This window comes from Salvelinus alpinus, chromosome 24, assembly GCF_045679555.1.
Source record: "Salvelinus alpinus chromosome 24, SLU_Salpinus.1, whole genome shotgun sequence".
NCBI lineage: Eukaryota > Metazoa > Chordata > Actinopteri > Salmoniformes > Salmonidae > Salvelinus > Salvelinus alpinus.
Window position 1 is genome coordinate 25,932,139 of NC_092109.1, and position 21,139 is coordinate 25,953,277.

Consider the following 21,139-nt stretch of genomic DNA (forward strand, 5'->3'; position numbering starts at 1 on the left):
CATGCTAAGTAGTTGCAAAGTAGCAAAAAAGTAGCAAATGGCTAAAATGCTCAAGTTGTCCTTTGGGCTGCTGGATGTTCGAGTTATACACCAACTTATCCACCCAGACCAACCACACTCCTTTTGTTTTTGCCTTCAGTAACCTTCTGTCTTATGTAACCATATCATACTACATGGAACAAAAATATAAACGCAACATGTAAAGTCTTGGTCCCATGTTTCATGAGCTGAAATGGAACATTTCTGTGATATTTTATATGAACAAAAAGCTTATTGAACAAAAAGCACACTAGCTTGGTTACATCCCTGTTAGTGAGCATTTCTCCTTTGCCAAGAAAATCCATCCAGGTGTATCAAGAAGCGTGAGGGAACGTGCAATTGGCATGCTGCCTGCAGGAATGTCGACCAGAGCTGTTGCCAAATAATTTATTCTTCATTTCTCTACCATACCAACGTTGTTTTAGAGAATTTGGCAGTAAGTCAAACCGCAGACCACACGTAACCACGCCAGCCCAGGACCTCTACTTCCAGCGCCTACACCTAGCCACCCGGACAGCTGATGAAACTGTGGGTTTGCACAACTGAAGAATTTCTGTACAAACTGTCAGAGACCGTCTCAGGAAATCTCATCTGAGTGCTCGTCGTCCTCACCAGGATCTTGATCTGACTGCAGTTCGGAGTCGTAACTGACTTCAGTGGGCAAATGCTCACCTTCTATGGCCACTTGCACGCTGGAGAAGTGTGCTCTTCACAGATGAATCCCGGTTTCAACTGTACCAGGCAGATGGCAGACAGCGTGTATCGCGTTGTGTGGGTGAGCGGTTTGCTGATGTCAGTGTTGTGAATAGAGTGCCCCATGGTTATGGTCATGGTATGGGTAGGCTTAAGCTACGGAGAGCACAACGAACACAATTGCAATTTATTGATGGAAATTTGAATGCACAGAGATACCGTGATGAGATCCTGAGGCCCATTGTCGTGCCATTCATCCGCCGCAACCACCATGTTTCAGCAAGATAATGCATAGCCCTATGTCGCAAGGATCTGTACACATTTCCTGGAAGCTGAAAATGTCCCAGTTCTTCCATAGCCTTCATATTCACCAGATACGTCAGCCATTGAGCATGTTTGGGAGCCTCTGGATCAATGTGTACGACAGCGTTTTCCAGTACCCACCAATATCCAGCAACTTCGCACAGCCATTGAAGAGGAGTGGGACAACATTCCACAGGCCACAATCAACAGCCTGATCAACTCTATGCGAAGGAGATGTGTTGCGCTGACTGGTTTTCTGATCCACGCCCCTACCTTTTTGTTTAAGGTATCTGTGACCAACAGATGCATATCTATATTCCCAGTAATGTGAAATCCATAGATTAGGGCCTGATTAATTAATTAATTTCAATTGAATGATTTCCTTAAATAAACTGTAACAAAGTAAAAACATTTTAAATGTTGCATGTTGCGTTTTTATTTTTGTTCAGTGTAATTTCAGTGTCCCGCATTAACGTTTACTATGTTTATACTTCTAGTCTATGAAACCAGGCTGAGGCCACAAATGACACAACGCAGGTCATCAATAAAGTGTACTGTCAAACGAATGTAGCTAGGGCTTGTTTAACATCTTGAAGCTGTCTTTGCTAACGGTGTAAATAGAACTCATGGCTTTAGACAAAAGTATATGGACACCCCTTCAAATGACTGGATTCGGCTATTTCAGCCACACCTGTTGCTGACAGGTGTATAAAATCGAGCACACAGCCATACAATCTCCATAGACCCACATTGGCAGTAGAATGGCTCATACTGAAGAGCTCAGTGACTTTCAACCTGGCACTGTCATAGGATGCCACCTTTCCAACAAGTCAGTTTGTCAAATTTTTGTCCTGCTAGAGCTGCCCCGGTCAACTGTAAGTGCTTTTATTGTGAAGTGGAAACGTCTAGGAGCAACAACGGTTCAGCTACGAAGTGGTAGGCCACACAGCTCACAGAATGAAACCGCCAAGTGCTGAAGCACGTAGCGCGTAAAAATCATCTGTCCTCAGTTGCAACACTCACTACCGAATTCCAAACTACCTCTGGAAGCAACGTCAGCACAAGAACTGTTCGTTGGGAGCTTCATGAAATGGATTTCCATGGCTGAGCAGCTGCACACAAGCCTAAGATCACCATGTGAAATGTCAAGCGTCAGCTGGAGTGGTGTAAAGCTCGCTGCCATTAGACTCTGGAGCAGTGGAAACGCGTTCTCTATAGTGATGAATCACGCTTCACCATCTGGCAATTTGGCGGATGCCAGGAGACGAATCTGGGTTTGGCGGATGCCAGGAGAACGCTGATTGCGCGAATGCATAGTGCCAACTGTAAAGTTTGGTGGTGGAGAAATAATAGTCTGGGGCTGTTTTTCATGGTTCAGGCTAGGCCCCTTAGTTCCAGTGAAGGGAAATCTTAACGATACAGCATACAATGACATTCTAGACGATACTGTGGTTCCAACTTTGTAGCAACAGTTTGTGGAAGGCCCTTTCCTGTTTCAGCATGACAATCAATGTCCCCCTGCACAAAGTGAGGTCCATACAGAAATGATTTGTCAAGATCGGTGTGGAAGAACTTCACTGGCCTGCACAGAGCCCTGACCTCAACCCCATCGAAACCCTTTGGGATGAATTGTACCGCCGACTGGGAGTGAGACCTAATCTCCCAACATCAGTGCCTGACCTTACTAATGCTCTTGTGGCTGTTACAACATCTAGTGGAAAGCCTTCCCAGAAGAGTGGAGGCTGTTATAGCAGCAAAGGGGGATCAAGTCCATATTAATGCCCCTGATTTTGGAATGAGATGTTTGACGAACAGGTGTCCACATAATTTGTACCATGCAGTGTAGGCGATAGCCTCTGTGATTTCTGTCTGTCTGCGGGATGTGTTTTCCTTAGCACTAGCAGCACTCAAATTTCCGACAGACTGGGGTGAAGCCCTTTCTCCCCTCACCAGTATCTAACTGCGAGCTCTAAGCGGGGACACTTGCGATTGGCCAGCATGTGCATGCCATGCAGAGTGCTAGAGCCCGCTTATGATTGGTCTGCATCCTCTGTGCATGTCGAGAGTGAATGAACAGAGTATAGTGTGTAACTGCCAGTTAGACTTACAGGTTATGTCGTTGTTTTGTGTTTGAATTGTGTAACTGACAGTTAGACTTACAGGTTATGTCGTTGTTTTGTGTTTGAATTGTTTACGTGTCCGCTGTGCGGGGAAATGATAAGAGAAGCGGAACTACGTAGCTAATAACTGTTGTAACGGGGATCCTTATTGTAGCAACACACTTTTGGAGGGAAGGCAATCCCGCGCTGTGTTAGCTAAGTTTTCATGTCATCGGGTGTAGTTCATAAAGTTTGAAGCGTATATGTTAGGATGGTAACGTTATAATAATTAAGGATGAAGCGTGAATTCATGCCAGGAATAATAAGTGTGAAGCTTGATTTCCTCCCTTCTGTAATAAGCAGCCAATGAGGTATTTTTCCTTTATTCATGTGTTTAATCTAATACTGTTATAGCGCCAGCTAAACTGTTTTTGTATGTAAGCACTTCAGAGTTGTACCAAGCTAATAAGTCACTCGTAAGATAGGGTTGTAAGAGTGTGCTTAACTGTATTTTTCATTTACTTTATAGTTCTCACGGAAGGTGATAATTCTGACTAAATCTACAGAATAAAGCCGCCAGTTAAAATCAAGGAACGGTTGTGCTCGTGGTTACTGAAGGGAGCTATAGTGAGAACTCAATGCTCTTCACGAGCAAGAGAGAAAGAAGAATCTTACCCAGCTGTAAAACGTCTACAAGATTCCCAAATCCTGGTAGGCCCTGTCATCTGCCAGATAAGAGTTTTGCACCTACCTGCACCCTAAGAAGAAAATCTCCACATAAGGAAGCATCGTGAGGCAACATAAGGTCAAGACTAACAGGAAAGTCAGACACGCAAGTACAAGTCAAGGTGTTTGAAGGTGGTCCTAGCCTTGTGAACAGCTAATAAGAGACTTTAAGATTACAATTCGTAAGGACTGGAAATAGTTGTGTATTTCAAGAGGCTGGTATTATGCATTTGTTCTTTCTATCTTAATGTATCGCTGGTATGTGTATTACTGGAAAAATATTCTTTGATACTTACTAAAAAATATATATATAAAAAAAAAGGGATATATATATATATATATATTTACAAAACATTAAGGGTCAGCGTACACCTATTAATTCTATTTTCACCTGTAAGTTAATAGTGTAATTGTTTGGTACGGTGTTTGTTCAAGCCTTTGTTACAAGCATTATACATGTTTATACCACGTACTAAGGTTTAAATTACAGTGAATTAGAGTATAAATTACCTACTCACTTATCCAAACCTTACCTAGAATTGATTTGATTTAGAATGTCAGAAAGAGGTAGTTTCACTAAAGGTGATAGAGATGGGGTAGGTCAAGTTGAGCAGCTGCAGCAACACCTCGCAAACTTCAAGCCTTCATCAGAACAAACAGAGCAGCAGGAAGAGGCCCAGACTGGTGTGGAGTCACTTCTGCCAGCGAATGATGATACAGAGGCTGCTAATGAGATATCACAACAAGAGCCACGAAAAGGTGAGAGGGTCCGCAGGTTAACTGAAAAGGGCAGAGAACTGCGCGACGAAAGGTGGAGACAGCTCGAACATCGTTTCAGGGTCAGCTATGAGAAGTGGAAGGCTCTGGTAAAGGAAGCAAAACAGTCACTGACAGGCTGTTGCTCTGAAGACCTACTAGAAGACCTCTTAAACAAGATTAGTCATACCTCTACAGAACTAAACCTTGTCTATGTAAATTTGCGTCAAATCGACATTCCCGACAACGATATACGACGCAGAGTTGATACTTGTGAAGCAGTTACAATGTCTATTATCAAGACTGTAAGGTGTCATTTAAAAGGCAGGGAAGAAGGTCAAAGTAACCAGATAGAACTGAACTGGAAGGACAGCAATTCCTTGTGCGTGTCCGAACCCTCACATAAGTCAAGTCTCAACTATCAGCCCTCAAGTGCTTCCTCCCAGTCTCAAAGCAACTCAAAGGTCAACTCCAGACGCTCAAGCGTGTCATCTGTCAAGAGACAAGAGGCTGCGGCGGAAGTTGCTGCTAACCAAGCAGCTTTAGAAGTAATGGTTAAGCAAGAACGCCAACTAGAAGAGCTTCAGAGACTCGAAGATGAAGATAAGAAGAGGACAGCGGAGCAAGAAGCTGAGGCTGTGAAACGCAGCTTAGAAGAAGCTAGGCTGCAAGTCAAGTTAGAGGTAGAAAATGCTGCCAGGCGAAGGACGCTAGAAGACAAGCGTAGAGAGTTAGAGCGCCTAGAAGTGCTCAAGAAACTAAATGCTGCCAAGGCGCGGATGCAAGTGTATGAGCAAGATGAAAACTCAGAGGACGAGAAGAGAGAACTACTCTCTAACTGCAAATCTGTGAAAGAAGTCATGCACAGAAGTGGGTCATTTCACAGTCTCTCACCACAACATGTTGTGACAAGCACACAACAAGAAGATGGCACCAAGACCATGTTCAGGTTACTAGCGGAATCAATCAGTGAAAGCCGCCTCCCCATACCAGAACCAGTAACATTCAATGGAGAACCACTCTCGTTCACTGACTGGAAGGTCTCTTTTCAGACTCTGATAGACAGGAAGAACATACCAGCAACTGAGAAGATATATTACTTAAGAAAATATGTCGGTGGGCCTGCCAAGAAAGCCATCGAAAGTTACTTTATGTTAGGAACAGAGTCAGCCTACCATGCTGCGTGGACCATTCTTGAAGAAAGGTACGGAAACAAATTCCTCATCGCCAAGTCCTTCAGAGATAAGCTCAATGCATGGCCTAAGATAGGATCCAAGGACAGTCTTGAACTTAGAGACCTTGTAGACTTTCTTCGCAGCTGTGAGGCTGCTATGTCTCAGAATAAGGGCCTGGAGGTGCTTAACGACTGTAATGAAAACCAAAAGATCCTCGCTAAACTTCCAGATTGGCTAACTTCAAGATGGAATAGAAAGGTCGTAGACATCTTAGAAGAAACTGAGACCTTTCCAAGCTTCAGTCAGTTTGTGAAGTTTCTCACGAGAGAAGCAAAGATCGCTTGTAATCCTGTAACATCCCTTCATGCTTTGCAATCAAGCGAAGATGGAAAACCTAAGACACCAAGGATTCAAAGCCCCGGAGCAAGGGTGTTAGCAACTAACTCTGATGAGAAAGATACTGTTACTAGTTGTGTCTTCTGTGAGATGTCAGGTCACAGTCTCCACAAATGCTGTAAGTTCATGGATAAGCCCACCACAGAGCGACAGAAGTTTGTTCAAGAGAATAAATTGTGCTTTGGCTGTTTAAGGCCTGGGCATCACTCGAAAGATTGTGATAACAGGAACACCTGCGACACGTGTCAGAGGAGGCATCCATCCTGCCTGCACGAAGATCGTACTAAAGAAAGGTTAAGGGATAGGAAGACAGAGCCCCCACAAGATAAGGGGACAAGAGCGTCAAGTGAGGCCATATCCAACAGAGTCGTAAGGGACATTAACAACACTCACACCTCCACAATCATTCCAGTATGGGTGTCAACCACAAGCGAGCCAGATCGTGAAGTTCTTGTGTATGCACTTCTTGACACCCAGAGCGACACCACCTTTATCCTTGAAGAGACAACAAACGCTCTCAATACAAGGAAGGAGCCAGTCCAACTGAAACCCTCTACAATGGCTTCAAGGAATACCATTGTGCCCTGCCAGAAGCTGTCTGGTTTGCAGGTTAGAGGGTTTTACTTGGAGAAGAAAATCCCTCTGCCAACGACTTACTCGAGAGAGTTTATTCCTGCAAACAGAGATCATATTCCTACTCCAGAGACTGCAAGAGCATGGTCTCATCTTGAACACATTGCAGAGGAGATTGCTCCTCAACAGAGCTGTGATGTCGGTCTCTTAATTGGCTACAACTGCTCCCAGGCTCTCCTTCCAAGAGAAACTGTGTCTGGTAAGGAAAATCAGCCTTTTGCTCAGAGAACAGACCTTGGCTGGAGCATAGTCGGCCATGGAAACCCATGTATCGACCATGGCGACGCTATTGGAGTGAGTCATCGGGTTATCGTTAGACAGGTGATGCCAAGCCTTCAATCTTCTTCCAACGTCACAAATCAAAATCAAGTACACTATGTTAGTAGAACACGCGTAAGAGAGGTAATCACAGCACTGGACATTATCAAGACGCTTGAATCCGACTTCAACGAGAGAACTGCAGAAGAGGACCTCATATCTCAAGAGGATATCCGGTTCCTGACAAAAATGAAAGCGGGAATCAGACGCAAGGACAATGGACATTATGAGATGCCGCTGCCGCTTAAGGAAGAAAGACCCAACCTGCCGAACAATAAAACATGTGCAGTTCACCGTCTCAAGTGCCTGGAAAGGAGGCTAAGGAGAGACAAGCAGTACTACAAGGACTACACAGCATTCATGGAAGAGACCATAGCTTGTGGAGATGCTGAGAAGGTCTCCAAAGAGGAAATTAACAAGCATCCAGCATGGTACATCCCGCACCATGGGGTTTATCACCCACAAAAGCCTGGGAAGATACGAGTCGTCTTTGACTGCTCAGCTAAGTTTCGAGAGACGTCCTTGAATGACCATCTCCTTACCGGTCCAGAGTTGACAAACACATTGCTGGGCGTCCCTTGTCGTTTTCGTAAGGGTCCAGTTGCAATCATGTGTGATGTAGAGCGCATGTTCCACCAGTTTCATGTGAAAGCAGAAGACCAAGATTATCTACGGTTCCTTTGGTGGGAGAACGGAGATCTAGAGTCTCAACCCTCAGTGTATCGTATGAAGGTCCATTTGTTCGGCGCAGCTTCATCTCCTGGTTGCGCCAACTATGGTCTCAAACATCTTGCTGCCGAAGAACGAGGAAGCTTCAGCGAGAGGTATATCCAGTTCATAGAAAGGAACTTTTATGTTGATGATGGGTTGATGAGCGTATCGTCTGAAGCTGAAGCGGCCCAGCTAGTGAAAGAAGCAAGAGAGCTTTGCAGCATCGGCAAACTCCGGTTGCACAAGTTTATCTCTAACAGCAAGGAAGTTATAGCCACAATTCCCAAGGAAGAACGTGCCGAGGGTGCCAAAGACCTGGATATGGCTCTGGGTGAACCACACATGGAGAGAGCGCTTGGTGTACTGTGGTGTGTCGCATCAGACGAGATCCAGTTTAGAGTAGTTGTCAAGGAACGCCCACTCACAAGAAGAGGAGTATTGTCTACAGTAGCCTCTGTATATGATCCGCTTGGGTTTGTGGCACCCTTTGTCCTGGCAGGGAAGCAGATCGTGCAGCAGATGTGTCGTGACAAGATCGACTGGGATGACCCCCTTCCAGATGACCTACGTTCCCAGTGGGAATTCTGGCTCCAATGTCTACAAATCTTTTCTGAAGTAAGGATTCAACGAGTCTACTTGCCATCAAGTTTGAAGGAGGTGCAGAGTTATGAGCTCCATCACTTCTTCGACGCTAGTACCTCAGGTTATGGAGAGTGCTCATACCTCAGAACAATCAACACAGACAGAAATGGAATAAAGACAGAAGAAACGCAAGGATTAATGACATTGTCATCTTGCAAGATGATACTGCACCACGCAACCAGTGGAAATTGGCAAAAGTTACAGAAGTGTACCCGAGACAGGATGGCCGGGTGAGAAGATTCAAGTTACTGATCAGCGACTCAACCCTGGATGAGAGAGGTAAACGCATCACCAAACCCACCTATCTGGAGAGGCCCATCCATAAGACAGTCACCCTCCTGGAAGCCGATCAAGAAACCTGCAGACCCCTTTCACAGAAATCACCGGTGATTGGTGGGAGTGTAACTGCCAGTTAGACTTACAGGTTATGTCGTTGTTTTGTGTTTGAATTGTGTAACTGACAGTTAGACTTACAGGTTATGTCGTTGTTTTGTGTTTGAATTGTTTACGTGTCCGCTGTGCGGGGAAATGATAAGAGAAGCGGAACTACGTAGCTAATAACTGTTGTAACGGGGATCCTTATTGTAGCAACACACTTTTGGAGGGAAGGCAATCCCGCGCTGTGTTAGCTAAGTTTTCATGTCATCGGGTGTAGTTCATAAAGTTTGAAGCGTATATGTTAGGATGGTAACGTTATAATAATTAAGGATGAAGCGTGAATTCATGCCAGGAATAATAAGTGTGAAGCTTGATTTCCTCCCTTCTGTAATAAGCAGCCAATGAGGTATTTTTCCTTTATTCATGTGTTTAATCTAATACTGTTATAGCGCCAGCTAAACTGTTTTTGTATGTAAGCACTTCAGAGTTGTACCAAGCTAATAAGTCACTCGTAAGATAAGGTTGTAAGAGTGTGCTTAACTGTATTTTTCATTTACTTTATAGTTCTCACGGAAGGTGATAATTCTGACTAAATCTACAGAATAAAGCCGCCAGTTAAAATCAAGGTACGGTTGTGCTCGTGGTTACTGAAGGGAGCTATAGTGAGAACTCAATGCTCTTCACGAGCAAGAGAGAAAGAAGAATCTTACCCAGCTGTAAAACGTCTACAAGATTCCCAAATCCTGGTAGGCCCTGTCATCTGCCAGATAAGAGTTTTGCACCTACCTGCACCCTAAGAAGAAAATCTCCACATAAGGAAGCATCGTGAGGCAACATAAGGTCAAGACTAACAGGAAAGTCAGACACGCAAGTACAAGTCAAGGTGTTTGAAGGTGGTCCTAGCCTTGTGAACAGCTAATAAGAGACTTTAAGATTACAATTCGTAAGGACTGGAAATAGTTGTGTATTTCAAGAGGCTGGTATTATGCATTTGTTCTTTCTATCTTAATGTATCGCTGGTATGTGTATTACTGGAAAAATATTCTTTGATACTTACTAAAAAATATATATATAAAAAAAAAGGGATATATATATATATATATATTTACAAAACATTAAGGGTCAGCGTACACCTATTAATTCTATTTTCACCTGTAAGTTAATAGTGTAATTGTTTGGTACGGTGTTTGTTCAAGCCTTTGTTACAAGCATTATACATGTTTATACCACGTACTAAGGTTTAAATTACAGTGAATTAGAGTATAAATTACCTACTCACTTATCCAAACCTTACCTAGAATTGATTTGATTTAGAATGTCAGAAAGAGGTAGTTTCACTAAAGGTGATAGAGATGGGGTAGGTCAAGTTGAGCAGCTGCAGCAACACCTCGCAAACTTCAAGCCTTCATCAGAACAAACAGAGCAGCAGGAAGAGGCCCAGACTGGTGTGGAGTCACTTCTGCCAGCGAATGATGATACAGAGGCTGCTAATGAGATATCACAACAAGAGCCACGAAAAGGTGAGAGGGTCCGCAGGTTAACTGAAAAGGGCAGAGAACTGCGCGACGAAAGGTGGAGACAGCTCGAACATCGTTTCAGGGTCAGCTATGAGAAGTGGAAGGCTCTGGTAAAGGAAGCAAAACAGTCACTGACAGGCTGTTGCTCTGAAGACCTACTAGAAGACCTCTTAAACAAGATTAGTCATACCTCTACAGAACTAAACCTTGTCTATGTAAATTTGCGTCAAATCGACATTCCCGACAACGATATAAGACGCAGAGTTGATACTTGTGAAGCAGTTACAATGTCTATTATCAAGACTGTAAGGTGTCATTTAAAAGGCAGGGAAGAAGGTCAAAGTAACCAGATAGAACTGAACTGGAAGGACAGCAATTCCTTGTGCGTGTCCGAACCCTCACATAAGTCAAGTCTCAACTATCAGCCCTCAAGTGCTTCCTCCCAGTCTCAAAGCAACTCAAAGGTCAACTCCAGACGCTCAAGCGTGTCATCTGTCAAGAGACAAGAGGCTGCGGCGGAAGTTGCTGCTAACCAAGCAGCTTTAGAAGTAATGGTTAAGCAAGAACGCCAACTAGAAGAGCTTCAGAGACTCGAAGATGAAGATAAGAAGAGGACAGCGGAGCAAGAAGCTGAGGCTGTGAAACGCAGCTTAGAAGAAGCTAGGCTGCAAGTCAAGTTAGAGGTAGAAAATGCTGCCAGGCGAAGGACGCTAGAAGACAAGCGTAGAGAGTTAGAGCGCCTAGAAGTGCTCAAGAAACTAAATGCTGCCAAGGCGCGGATGCAAGTGTATGAGCAAGATGAAAACTCAGAGGACGAGAAGAGAGAACTACTCTCTAACTGCAAATCTGTGAAAGAAGTCATGCACAGAAGTGGGTCATTTCACAGTCTCTCACCACAACATGTTGTGACAAGCACACAACAAGAAGATGGCACCAAGACCATGTTCAGGTTACTAGCGGAATCAATCAGTGAAAGCCGCCTCCCCATACCAGAACCAGTAACATTCAATGGAGAACCACTCTCGTTCACTGACTGGAAGGTCTCTTTTCAGACTCTGATAGACAGGAAGAACATACCAGCAACTGAGAAGATATATTACTTAAGAAAATATGTCGGTGGGCCTGCCAAGAAAGCCATCGAAAGTTACTTTATGTTAGGAACAGAGTCAGCCTACCATGCTGCGTGGACCATTCTTGAAGAAAGGTACGGAAACAAATTCCTCATCGCCAAGTCCTTCAGAGATAAGCTCAATGCATGGCCTAAGATAGGATCCAAGGACAGTCTTGAACTTAGAGACCTTGTAGACTTTCTTCGCAGCTGTGAGGCTGCTATGTCTCAGAATAAGGGCCTGGAGGTGCTTAACGACTGTAATGAAAACCAAAAGATCCTCGCTAAACTTCCAGATTGGCTAACTTCAAGATGGAATAGAAAGGTCGTAGACATCTTAGAAGAAACTGAGACCTTTCCAAGCTTCAGTCAGTTTGTGAAGTTTCTCACGAGAGAAGCAAAGATCGCTTGTAATCCTGTAACATCCCTTCATGCTTTGCAATCAAGCGAAGATGGAAAACCTAAGACACCAAGGATTCAAAGCCCCGGAGCAAGGGTGTTAGCAACTAACTCTGATGAGAAAGATACTGTTACTAGTTGTGTCTTCTGTGAGATGTCAGGTCACAGTCTCCACAAATGCTGTAAGTTCATGGATAAGCCCACCACAGAGCGACAGAAGTTTGTTCAAGAGAATAAATTGTGCTTTGGCTGTTTAAGGCCTGGGCATCACTCGAAAGATTGTGATAACAGGAACACCTGCGACACGTGTCAGAGGAGGCATCCATCCTGCCTGCACGAAGATCGTACTAAAGAAAGGTTAAGGGATAGGAAGACAGAGCCCCCACAAGATAAGGGGACAAGAGCGTCAAGTGAGGCCATATCCAACAGAGTCGTAAGGGACATTAACAACACTCACACCTCCACAATCATTCCAGTATGGGTGTCAACCACAAGCGAGCCAGATCGTGAAGTTCTTGTGTATGCACTTCTTGACACCCAGAGCGACACCACCTTTATCCTTGAAGAGACAACAAACGCTCTCAATACAAGGAAGGAGCCAGTCCAACTGAAACTCTCTACAATGGCTTCAAGGAATACCATTGTGCCCTGCCAGAAGCTGTCTGGTTTGCAGGTTAGAGGGTTTTACTTGGAGAAGAAAATCCCTCTGCCAACGACTTACTCGAGAGAGTTTATTCCTGCAAACAGAGATCATATTCCTACTCCAGAGACTGCAAGAGCATGGTCTCATCTTGAACACATTGCAGAGGAGATTGCTCCTCAACAGAGCTGTGATGTCGGTCTCTTAATTGGCTACAACTGCTCCCAGGCTCTCCTTCCAAGAGAAACTGTGTCTGGTAAGGAAAATCAGCCTTTTGCTCAGAGAACAGACCTTGGCTGGAGCATAGTCGGCCATGGAAACCCATGTATCGACCATGGCGACGCTATTGGAGTGAGTCATCAGGTTATCGTTAGACAGGTGATGCCAAGCCTTCAATCTTCTTCCAACGTCACAAATCAAAATCAAGTACACTATGTTAGTAGAACACGCGTAAGAGAGGTAATCACAGCACTGGACATTATCAAGACGCTTGAATCCGACTTCAACGAGAGAACTGCAGAAGAGGACCTCATATCTCAAGAGGATATCCGGTTCCTGACAAAAATGAAAGCGGGAATCAGACGCAAGGACAATGGACATTATGAGATGCCGCTGCCGCTTAAGGAAGAAAGACCCAACCTGCCGAACAATAAAACATGTGCAGTTCACCGTCTCAAGTGCCTGGAAAGGAGGCTAAGGAGAGACAAGCAGTACTACAAGGACTACACAGCATTCATGGAAGAGACCATAGCTTGTGGAGATGCTGAGAAGGTCTCCAAAGAGGAAATTAACAAGCATCCAGCATGGTACATCCCGCACCATGGGGTTTATCACCCACAAAAGCCTGGGAAGATACGAGTCGTCTTTGACTGCTCAGCTAAGTTTCGAGAGACGTCCTTGAATGACCATCTCCTTACCGGTCCAGAGTTGACAAACACATTGCTGGGCGTCCCTTGTCGTTTTCGTAAGGGTCCAGTTGCAATCATGTGTGATGTAGAGCGCATGTTCCACCAGTTTCATGTGAAAGCAGAAGACCAAGATTATCTACGGTTCCTTTGGTGGGAGAACGGAGATCTAGAGTCTCAACCCTCAGTGTATCGTATGAAGGTCCATTTGTTCGGCGCAGCTTCATCTCCTGGTTGCGCCAACTATGGTCTCAAACATCTTGCTGCCGAAGAACGAGGAAGCTTCAGCGAGAGGTATATCCAGTTCATAGAAAGGAACTTTTATGTTGATGATGGGTTGATGAGCGTATCGTCTGAAGCTGAAGCGGCCCAGCTAGTGAAAGAAGCAAGAGAGCTTTGCAGCATCGGCAAACTCCGGTTGCACAAGTTTATCTCTAACAGCAAGGAAGTTATAGCCACAATTCCCAAGGAAGAACGTGCCGAGGGTGCCAAAGACCTGGATATGGCTCTGGGTGAACCACACATGGAGAGAGCGCTTGGTGTACTGTGGTGTGTCGCATCAGACGAGATCCAGTTTAGAGTAGTTGTCAAGGAACGCCCACTCACAAGAAGAGGAGTATTGTCTACAGTAGCCTCTGTATATGATCCGCTTGGGTTTGTGGCACCCTTTGTCCTGGCAGGGAAGCAGATCGTGCAGCAGATGTGTCGTGACAAGATCGACTGGGATGACCCCCTTCCAGATGACCTACGTTCCCAGTGGGAATTCTGGCTCCAATGTCTACAAATCTTTTCTGAAGTAAGGATTCAACGAGTCTACTTGCCATCAAGTTTGAAGGAGGTGCAGAGTTATGAGCTCCATCACTTCTTCGACGCTAGTACCTCAGGTTATGGAGAGTGCTCATACCTCAGAACAATCAACACAGACAGAAATGGAATAAAGACAGAAGAAACGCAAGGATTAATGACATTGTCATCTTGCAAGATGATACTGCACCACGCAACCAGTGGAAATTGGCAAAAGTTACAGAAGTGTACCCGAGACAGGATGGCCGGGTGAGAAGATTCAAGTTACTGATCAGCGACTCAACCCTGGATGAGAGAGGTAAACGCATCACCAAACCCACCTATCTGGAGAGGCCCATCCATAAGACAGTCACCCTCCTGGAAGCCGATCAAGAAACCTGCAGACCCCTTTCACAGAAATCACCGGTGATTGGTGGGAGTGTAACTGCCAGTTAGACTTACAGGTTATGTCGTTGTTTTGTGTTTGAATTGTGTAACTGACAGTTAGACTTACAGGTTATGTCGTTGTTTTGTGTTTGAATTGTTTACGTGTCCGCTGTGCGGGGAAATGATAAGAGAAGCGGAACTACGTAGCTAATAACTGTTGTAACGGGGATCCTTATTGTAGCAACACACTTTTGGAGGGAAGGCAATCCCGCGCTGTGTTAGCTAAGTTTTCATGTCATCGGGTGTAGTTCATAAAGTTTGAAGCGTATATGTTAGGATGGTAACGTTATAATAATTAAGGATGAAGCGTGAATTCATGCCAGGAATAATAAGTGTGAAGCTTGATTTCCTCCCTTCTGTAATAAGCAGCCAATGAGGTATTTTTCCTTTATTCATGTGTTTAATCTAATACTGTTATAGCGCCAGCTAAACTGTTTTTGTATGTAAGCACTTCAGAGTTGTACCAAGCTAATAAGTCACTCGTAAGATAAGGTTGTAAGAGTGTGCTTAACTGTATTTTTCATTTACTTTATAGTTCTCACGGAAGGTGATAATTCTGACTAAATCTACAGAATAAAGCCGCCAGTTAAAATCAAGGAACGGTTGTGCTCGTGGTTACTGAAGGGAGCTACAGTGGGGAGAACAAGTATTTGATACACTGCCGATTTTGCAGGTTTTCCTACTTACAAAGCATGTAGAGGTCTGTAATTTTTATCATAGGTACACTTCAACTGTGAGAGACGGAATCTAAAACAAAAATCCAGAAAATCACATTGTATGATTTTTAAGTAATTCATTTGCATTTTATTGCATGACATAAGTATTTGATCACCTACCAACCAGTAAGAATTCCGGCTCTCACAGACCTGTTAGTTTTTCTTTAAGAAGCCCTCCTGTTCTCCACTCATTACCTGTATTAACTGCACCTGTTTGAACTCGTTACCTGTATAAAAAGACACCTGTCCACACACTCAATCAAACAGACTCCAACCTCTCCACAATGGCCAAGACCAGAGAGCTGTGTAAGGACATCAGGGATAAAATTGTAGACCTGCACAAGGCTGGGATGGGCTACAGGACAATAGGCAAGCAGCTTGGTGAGAAGGCAACAACTGTTGGCGCAATTATTAGAAAATATAAGAAAATAGAAGAAGTTCAAGATGATGGTCAATCACCCTCGGTCTGGGGCTCCATGCAAGATCTCACCTCGTGGGGCATCAATGATCATGAGGAAGGTGAGGGATCAGCCCAGAACTACACGGCAGGACCTGGTCAATGACCTGAAGAGAGCTGGGACCACAGTCTCAAAGAAAACCATTAGTAACACACTACGCCGTCATGGATTAAAATCCTGCAGCGCACACAAGGTCCCCCTGCTCAAGCAGGCGCATGTCCAGGCCCATCTGAAGTTTGCCAATGACCATCTGGATGATCCAGAGGAGGAATGGGAGAAGGTCATGTGGTCTGATGATTCAAAAATAGAGCTTTTTGGTCTAAACTCCACTCGCCGTGTTTGGAGGAAGAAGAAGGATGAGTACAACCCCAAGAACACCATCCCAACCGTGAAGCATGGAGGTGGAAACATCATTCTTTGGGGATGCTTTTCTGCAAAGGGGACAGGATGACTGCACCGTATTGAGGGGAGGATGGATGGGGCCATGTATTGCGAGATCTTAGCCAACAACCTCCTTCCCTCAGTAAGAGCATTGATGATGGGTCGTGGCTGGGTCTTCCAGTATGACAACGACCCGAAACACACAGCCAGGGCAACTAAGGAGTGGCTCCGTAAGAAGTATCTCAAGGTCCTGGAGTGGCCTAGCCAGTCTCCAGACATGAACCCAATAGAAAATCTTTGGAGGGAGCTGAAAGTCCGTATTGCCCAGCGACAGCCCCGAAACCTGAAGGATCTGGAGAAGGTCTGTATGGAGGAGTGGGCCAAAATCCCTGCTGCAGTGTGTGCAAACCTGGTCAAGAACTACAGGAAACGTATGATCTCTGTAATTGCAAACAAACGATTCTGTACCAAATATTAAGTTCTGCTTTTCTGATGTATCAAATACTTATGTCATGCAATAAAATGCAAATTAATTACTTAAAAATCATACAATGTGATTTTCGGGATTTTTGTTTTAGATTCCGTCTCTCACAGTTGAAGTGTACCTATGATAAAAATTACAGACCTCTACATGCTTTTTAAGTAGGAAAATCTGCAAAATCGGCAGTGTATCAAATACTTGTTCTCCCCACTGTATATAGTGAATCTAATTGGAGGAGGCACCTTAGTCTAGTTTTTGTTGTAGTGTCAAAGAATGGATATTGTGATATGGACATTGCACGTCAATATTGCAATTTCGATCTGAATTCGATTAATCGTGGGGTTGGGGGAATCCATGACCTCTATGTATAGCCTCTTCGTCCATCCCCAGCAAAGGCACCAAACCCAATATCCTGGCCCCATGTTCACTGTGCATTCACAAGAGGCCCGTCACTGTGGTCACCTATGGCTATTGCATCCATTTCCTTAGAGTTGACTAGGGGTGAAACTAACAGGCTGTACCACAAGCTTCACTGTTACACTCTTCTGCTAAAAAAGACCATACTAGGCACTGGCTATGGCTAGCTCTCAAACTCTAGGCGGCATTCTGCCTTCTCCCTACAATTCTCAGCCATTAGCTTCGCCCTCATTTCACCTACAATCCAGACGCTGTGTTTTAACGTTTAGAAACGTCAGCAATCATCACTTGCGATATGGCTTTCGAAACATATGGCCCTTATCTTTCATCAGCGAGGAATAATCCTTCAAATAAAAAAAATTAACTTCATTCTGCTACACTTCCCGAGTTGCGCCTACACACAGGTGTTTCGGAGATAGCTAATTAGTACAGACGGTCGCTTCTTGTCTTCCGTCTGTTTTCCGTAAACAAGTGCTGTAACATGGAAATATGGCCATGTGGGAACACTAATCCGAACAAGGTGTGTATCAATTTAACCTTTTGTTTTTTGAAAATTCTTAATGTTTATATTGGTGAATCGCAACCAAATGACAGGTGCATACACCGCCACCCACTGTACTGGAGTGTGAGGCCGGTCACGACCTTTCTCTTAACTAAACCTGAATTTATAATGTTTTTAAATTATTCTCTACGAACCTCACTACTCCCATCACCCCCACCCAAAATACCACCCACTCCCCATTCCCCTCCCACCTCTCTGATCCTGTCAAACAACCTCTCCCTTTCTACATCATACATTTCACAAAATAATAATACATGTTCAACCGTTTCCTCTACCATACAGCCATTACACATTCCAGTACCATGTTTTTCCTATCAACTTCAAAAATAAATTCAATCCCATATGCCCTAATCTCATCCTACACAACATAACTTCCTCCATTCTGTTCCCATTATATGACACAATCTTCCACACAGATTTCCTTGTACTGTAAAAATGTCTGCCCTTACTACTTTCCTCCCATTGTCTCTGCCAGCAATCTAACCCATTTTCAGAATGTTTTAATTTCACCTCTACCCAGCTGCAGCTGTATATCCACAATATTATTTTTCACTGCTTTATTTTGCTATTATAGCTACTATATAATTTCCATAAACTCCTGTATGAGGCGGAATCCAACAGAACTGAATTTCAATACCATTTCTTTGTAACCCCAACAACAGCATCATTTTTTCTTACCATAACGTGAAGATTTATGTATAAAACCACAGTGGCACATGTCCTATTGCCACACATGTTTAATTGCCCTGAGTCCATATTCATCAACCGTTATCTACAGTACTACCCTTCAGTTTTGACCCGTATGCCAGGGCTAGCTTAACTCGTCTAAGGGATAGTGGCATTTCCCCAGCATCAACTTGTAAAGCCTCAACCGGTGTAGTTTTAAATGCACCATCGCACATCCTGATTGCTCTCGCTTGCGTCCTATCAAGGCGCAACAGTGATGTCATAGCCGCAAAACCATATACAAAGCATGCATAATCTATATACGATCTCTCATCAATGTAAGAGGCAATTTTGACTGAATATTTATATCTGCCCCCCCATCATGCCCAACTATTGTCCTCATAAGATGTAATACTTTCTTACATTTAGTCTCAATACATGTAATACGATGTCTCCATGTAAGCTTTTCATCAAACCATAGCCCCAAATACTTACATTATTTTACCCTATGATAAGAACCATTCCTCTACTGCTACAACATAAGGAATATTCCTTCCTCTTTTCCAAATGGCACCATCATCTGCATATAATGCCGCCCTTATACCCTGTCCGATATCATCAATGATCAATGTGAATAAGATAGGACTAATAGCACTACCCAGTGGAATTCCATTTTCCACCTCATATTCTCTGGATAACTCTGATCCCACTCTGACCTGGAAGGTTCGGTCAAACAAGAAATCCATAATCCAGTTGTACATTCTCCCACTGATACCCATTCCATTCAAATTAATCAGTTCACCGGCCTGTTCACCGGACGTGCTACCTGTCCCAGACCTGCTGTTTTCAACTCTCTAGAGACTGCAGGAGCGGTAGAGATACTCTTAATGATTGGCTATGAAAAGCCAACTGACATTTACTCCTGAGGTGCTGACTTGCTGAACCCTTGACAACTACTGTGATTATTATTATTTGACCATGCTGGTAATTTATGGACATTTGAACATCTTGGCCATGTTCTGTTATAATCTCCACCTGGCACAGCCAGAAGAAGACTGGCCACCCCTCATAGCCTGGTTCCTTTCTAGGTTTCTTCCTAGGTTTTGGCCTTTCTAGGGAGTTTTTCATAGCCACCGTGCTTCTACACCTGCATTGCTTGCTGTTTGGGGTTTGAGGCTGGGTTTCTGTACAGCACTTTGAGATATCAGCTGATGTGAGAAGGGCTATATAAATAAATTTGATTTGATTTGATCAGTAGACCTTCCCACAACATTTTATCATGTGCCTTTTCAATGTCAAAATATACTATTGACATCACTTCCTTAATTGCCAAAGCTTTGGTCACCTTAGTACTAACTTTAACTAATGCATGAAGGGTAGTCCTTCCTTTTCTGAATCCACTCTGGTACAGACTTAATAGACCCCTATGATCTAATCTAGATAATACATCAATCTGCCTATTCATTTACAGAGATTTGATGTAAGTTCAATAGGTCTATAACTAGTGTGGGGTTTTATAAAGGTTTTTTGACATGCTTAACTAACTATAAGCTAGTAGGGCTTCGTATGCATTAAAGTTTGAATTGCTGACTCCTGCATTTTTCCATTGTTCTCACTTTTACCAGTGCTCAGGGCCCAACCATGAATATCAGCCTGAAATGTGTGTGTGTTAAAATGAGAGAAGCAACAAATGTATCAGTAGTGTGAAGCTGTACTGTGTGACCGAGACTGTGCTAATCTTAGAGAGACACAGGAGAGGTTGAATCATGAGACTGCTGACTGTGGTGTACAATGGACTATAACCCAATACTATAACAAACGTGATTAGCAACTATATCATATGTGATTGAATACTATAACAAACGTGATTAGCAACTATATCATATGTGATTGAATACTATAACAAACGTGATTAGCAACTATATCATATGTGATTGAATAATATAACAAACGTGATTAGCAACTGTATTAAATGTGATTGGATGTTGACAAACTGTTGGTCTGGGCGCCTGGGTGTCTGTGTGTGTGTGCTGGAAGTAACAGTTAGCTCAGATAAGAAGCTGGGAAGCTGTAGTTAGCCTTGAGCGAGAACAGTGGACATTGTGTGACAGGTGTGAATAGCTCAGACAATATTACAGAGCTGTCTGACCCCAGTCTTTGGGGTGAAGAAGCGTAATCTACACAGCAACAGCGACGGGACAACAGAGAGCGCAAAGGGGCTAGGACTAGCTTATGTGCCAACATCAACGATAGGCTGGGTAAGTCTAAACCACGCCCAGTCTCTACTCTGACAGGCCGGCTCGGAAGCGGGAACTATCTCTGTCATGAGTATAATATACTATCTTTGTCAGGAACAAATCAGTTCTCTGTCTTATCCTGCGTGATGAAACATTGAACCCGTATATACGGAAATTGTATTTGCCATTTATTAACTATTGAATTAAACAATTATTTTAACCAAGTTCAGGTGTACTATTGTTCCTATCTCAGTTGAACTTACGCAACCCTAACAATTGGTGACCCCGACGTGATCTGAGGGAACTTCGCTGGACATTGAGCCATCCAGCCTTTGGCCTAGACTGTCGCCAGACGGGGTCCTCTCACAAAAAGACCGGTCTACTAAAGCAGGTAAGCAGAGCCTATTGTTTCAAAACTGAAATTCTGCATATTGGATTTAACCAAATTTATTTTGTGAGAAAACCTAACTGGTGTAAGTTGCTAAATTTTCGAACCATATGTTCATTACAGTAAAGTAAGGATAAAACGAATTACGTATTATTTTCATTACGT

At 43.8% G+C, this 21,139-nt stretch overlaps 2 protein-coding genes across 3 annotated transcripts; both read left to right on the top strand.

The window, feature by feature from the left end:
- Window positions 1-3,127: 3,127 nt before the first annotated feature.
- LOC139552405 (uncharacterized) lies at window positions 3,128-9,494 on the top strand. Its single transcript, XM_071364122.1, has 2 exons — window positions 3,128-3,505; window positions 3,664-9,494. Exon 2 carries the CDS (start codon window positions 4,415-4,417, stop codon window positions 8,723-8,725), a length of 4,311 nt encoding a protein of 1,436 aa, XP_071220223.1. The 5' UTR covers window positions 3,128-3,505; window positions 3,664-4,414; the 3' UTR covers window positions 8,726-9,494.
- Window positions 9,495-9,592: 98 nt separating this feature from the next.
- LOC139552404 (uncharacterized) lies at window positions 9,593-15,264 on the top strand. 2 transcript variants are annotated; one of them, XM_071364120.1, is made up of 2 exons: window positions 9,593-15,045; window positions 15,204-15,264. In XM_071364120.1, exon 1 carries the CDS (start codon window positions 10,185-10,187, stop codon window positions 14,493-14,495), a length of 4,311 nt encoding a protein of 1,436 aa, XP_071220221.1. In that variant the 5' UTR covers window positions 9,593-10,184; the 3' UTR covers window positions 14,496-15,045; window positions 15,204-15,264. The 2 variants fall into 2 exon arrangements, with proteins under 2 accessions (XP_071220221.1, XP_071220222.1); XM_071364121.1 differs by having other exon boundaries at window positions 9,593-14,685; window positions 14,738-15,264.
- The last annotated feature ends 5,875 nt before the right edge of the window (window positions 15,265-21,139 follow it).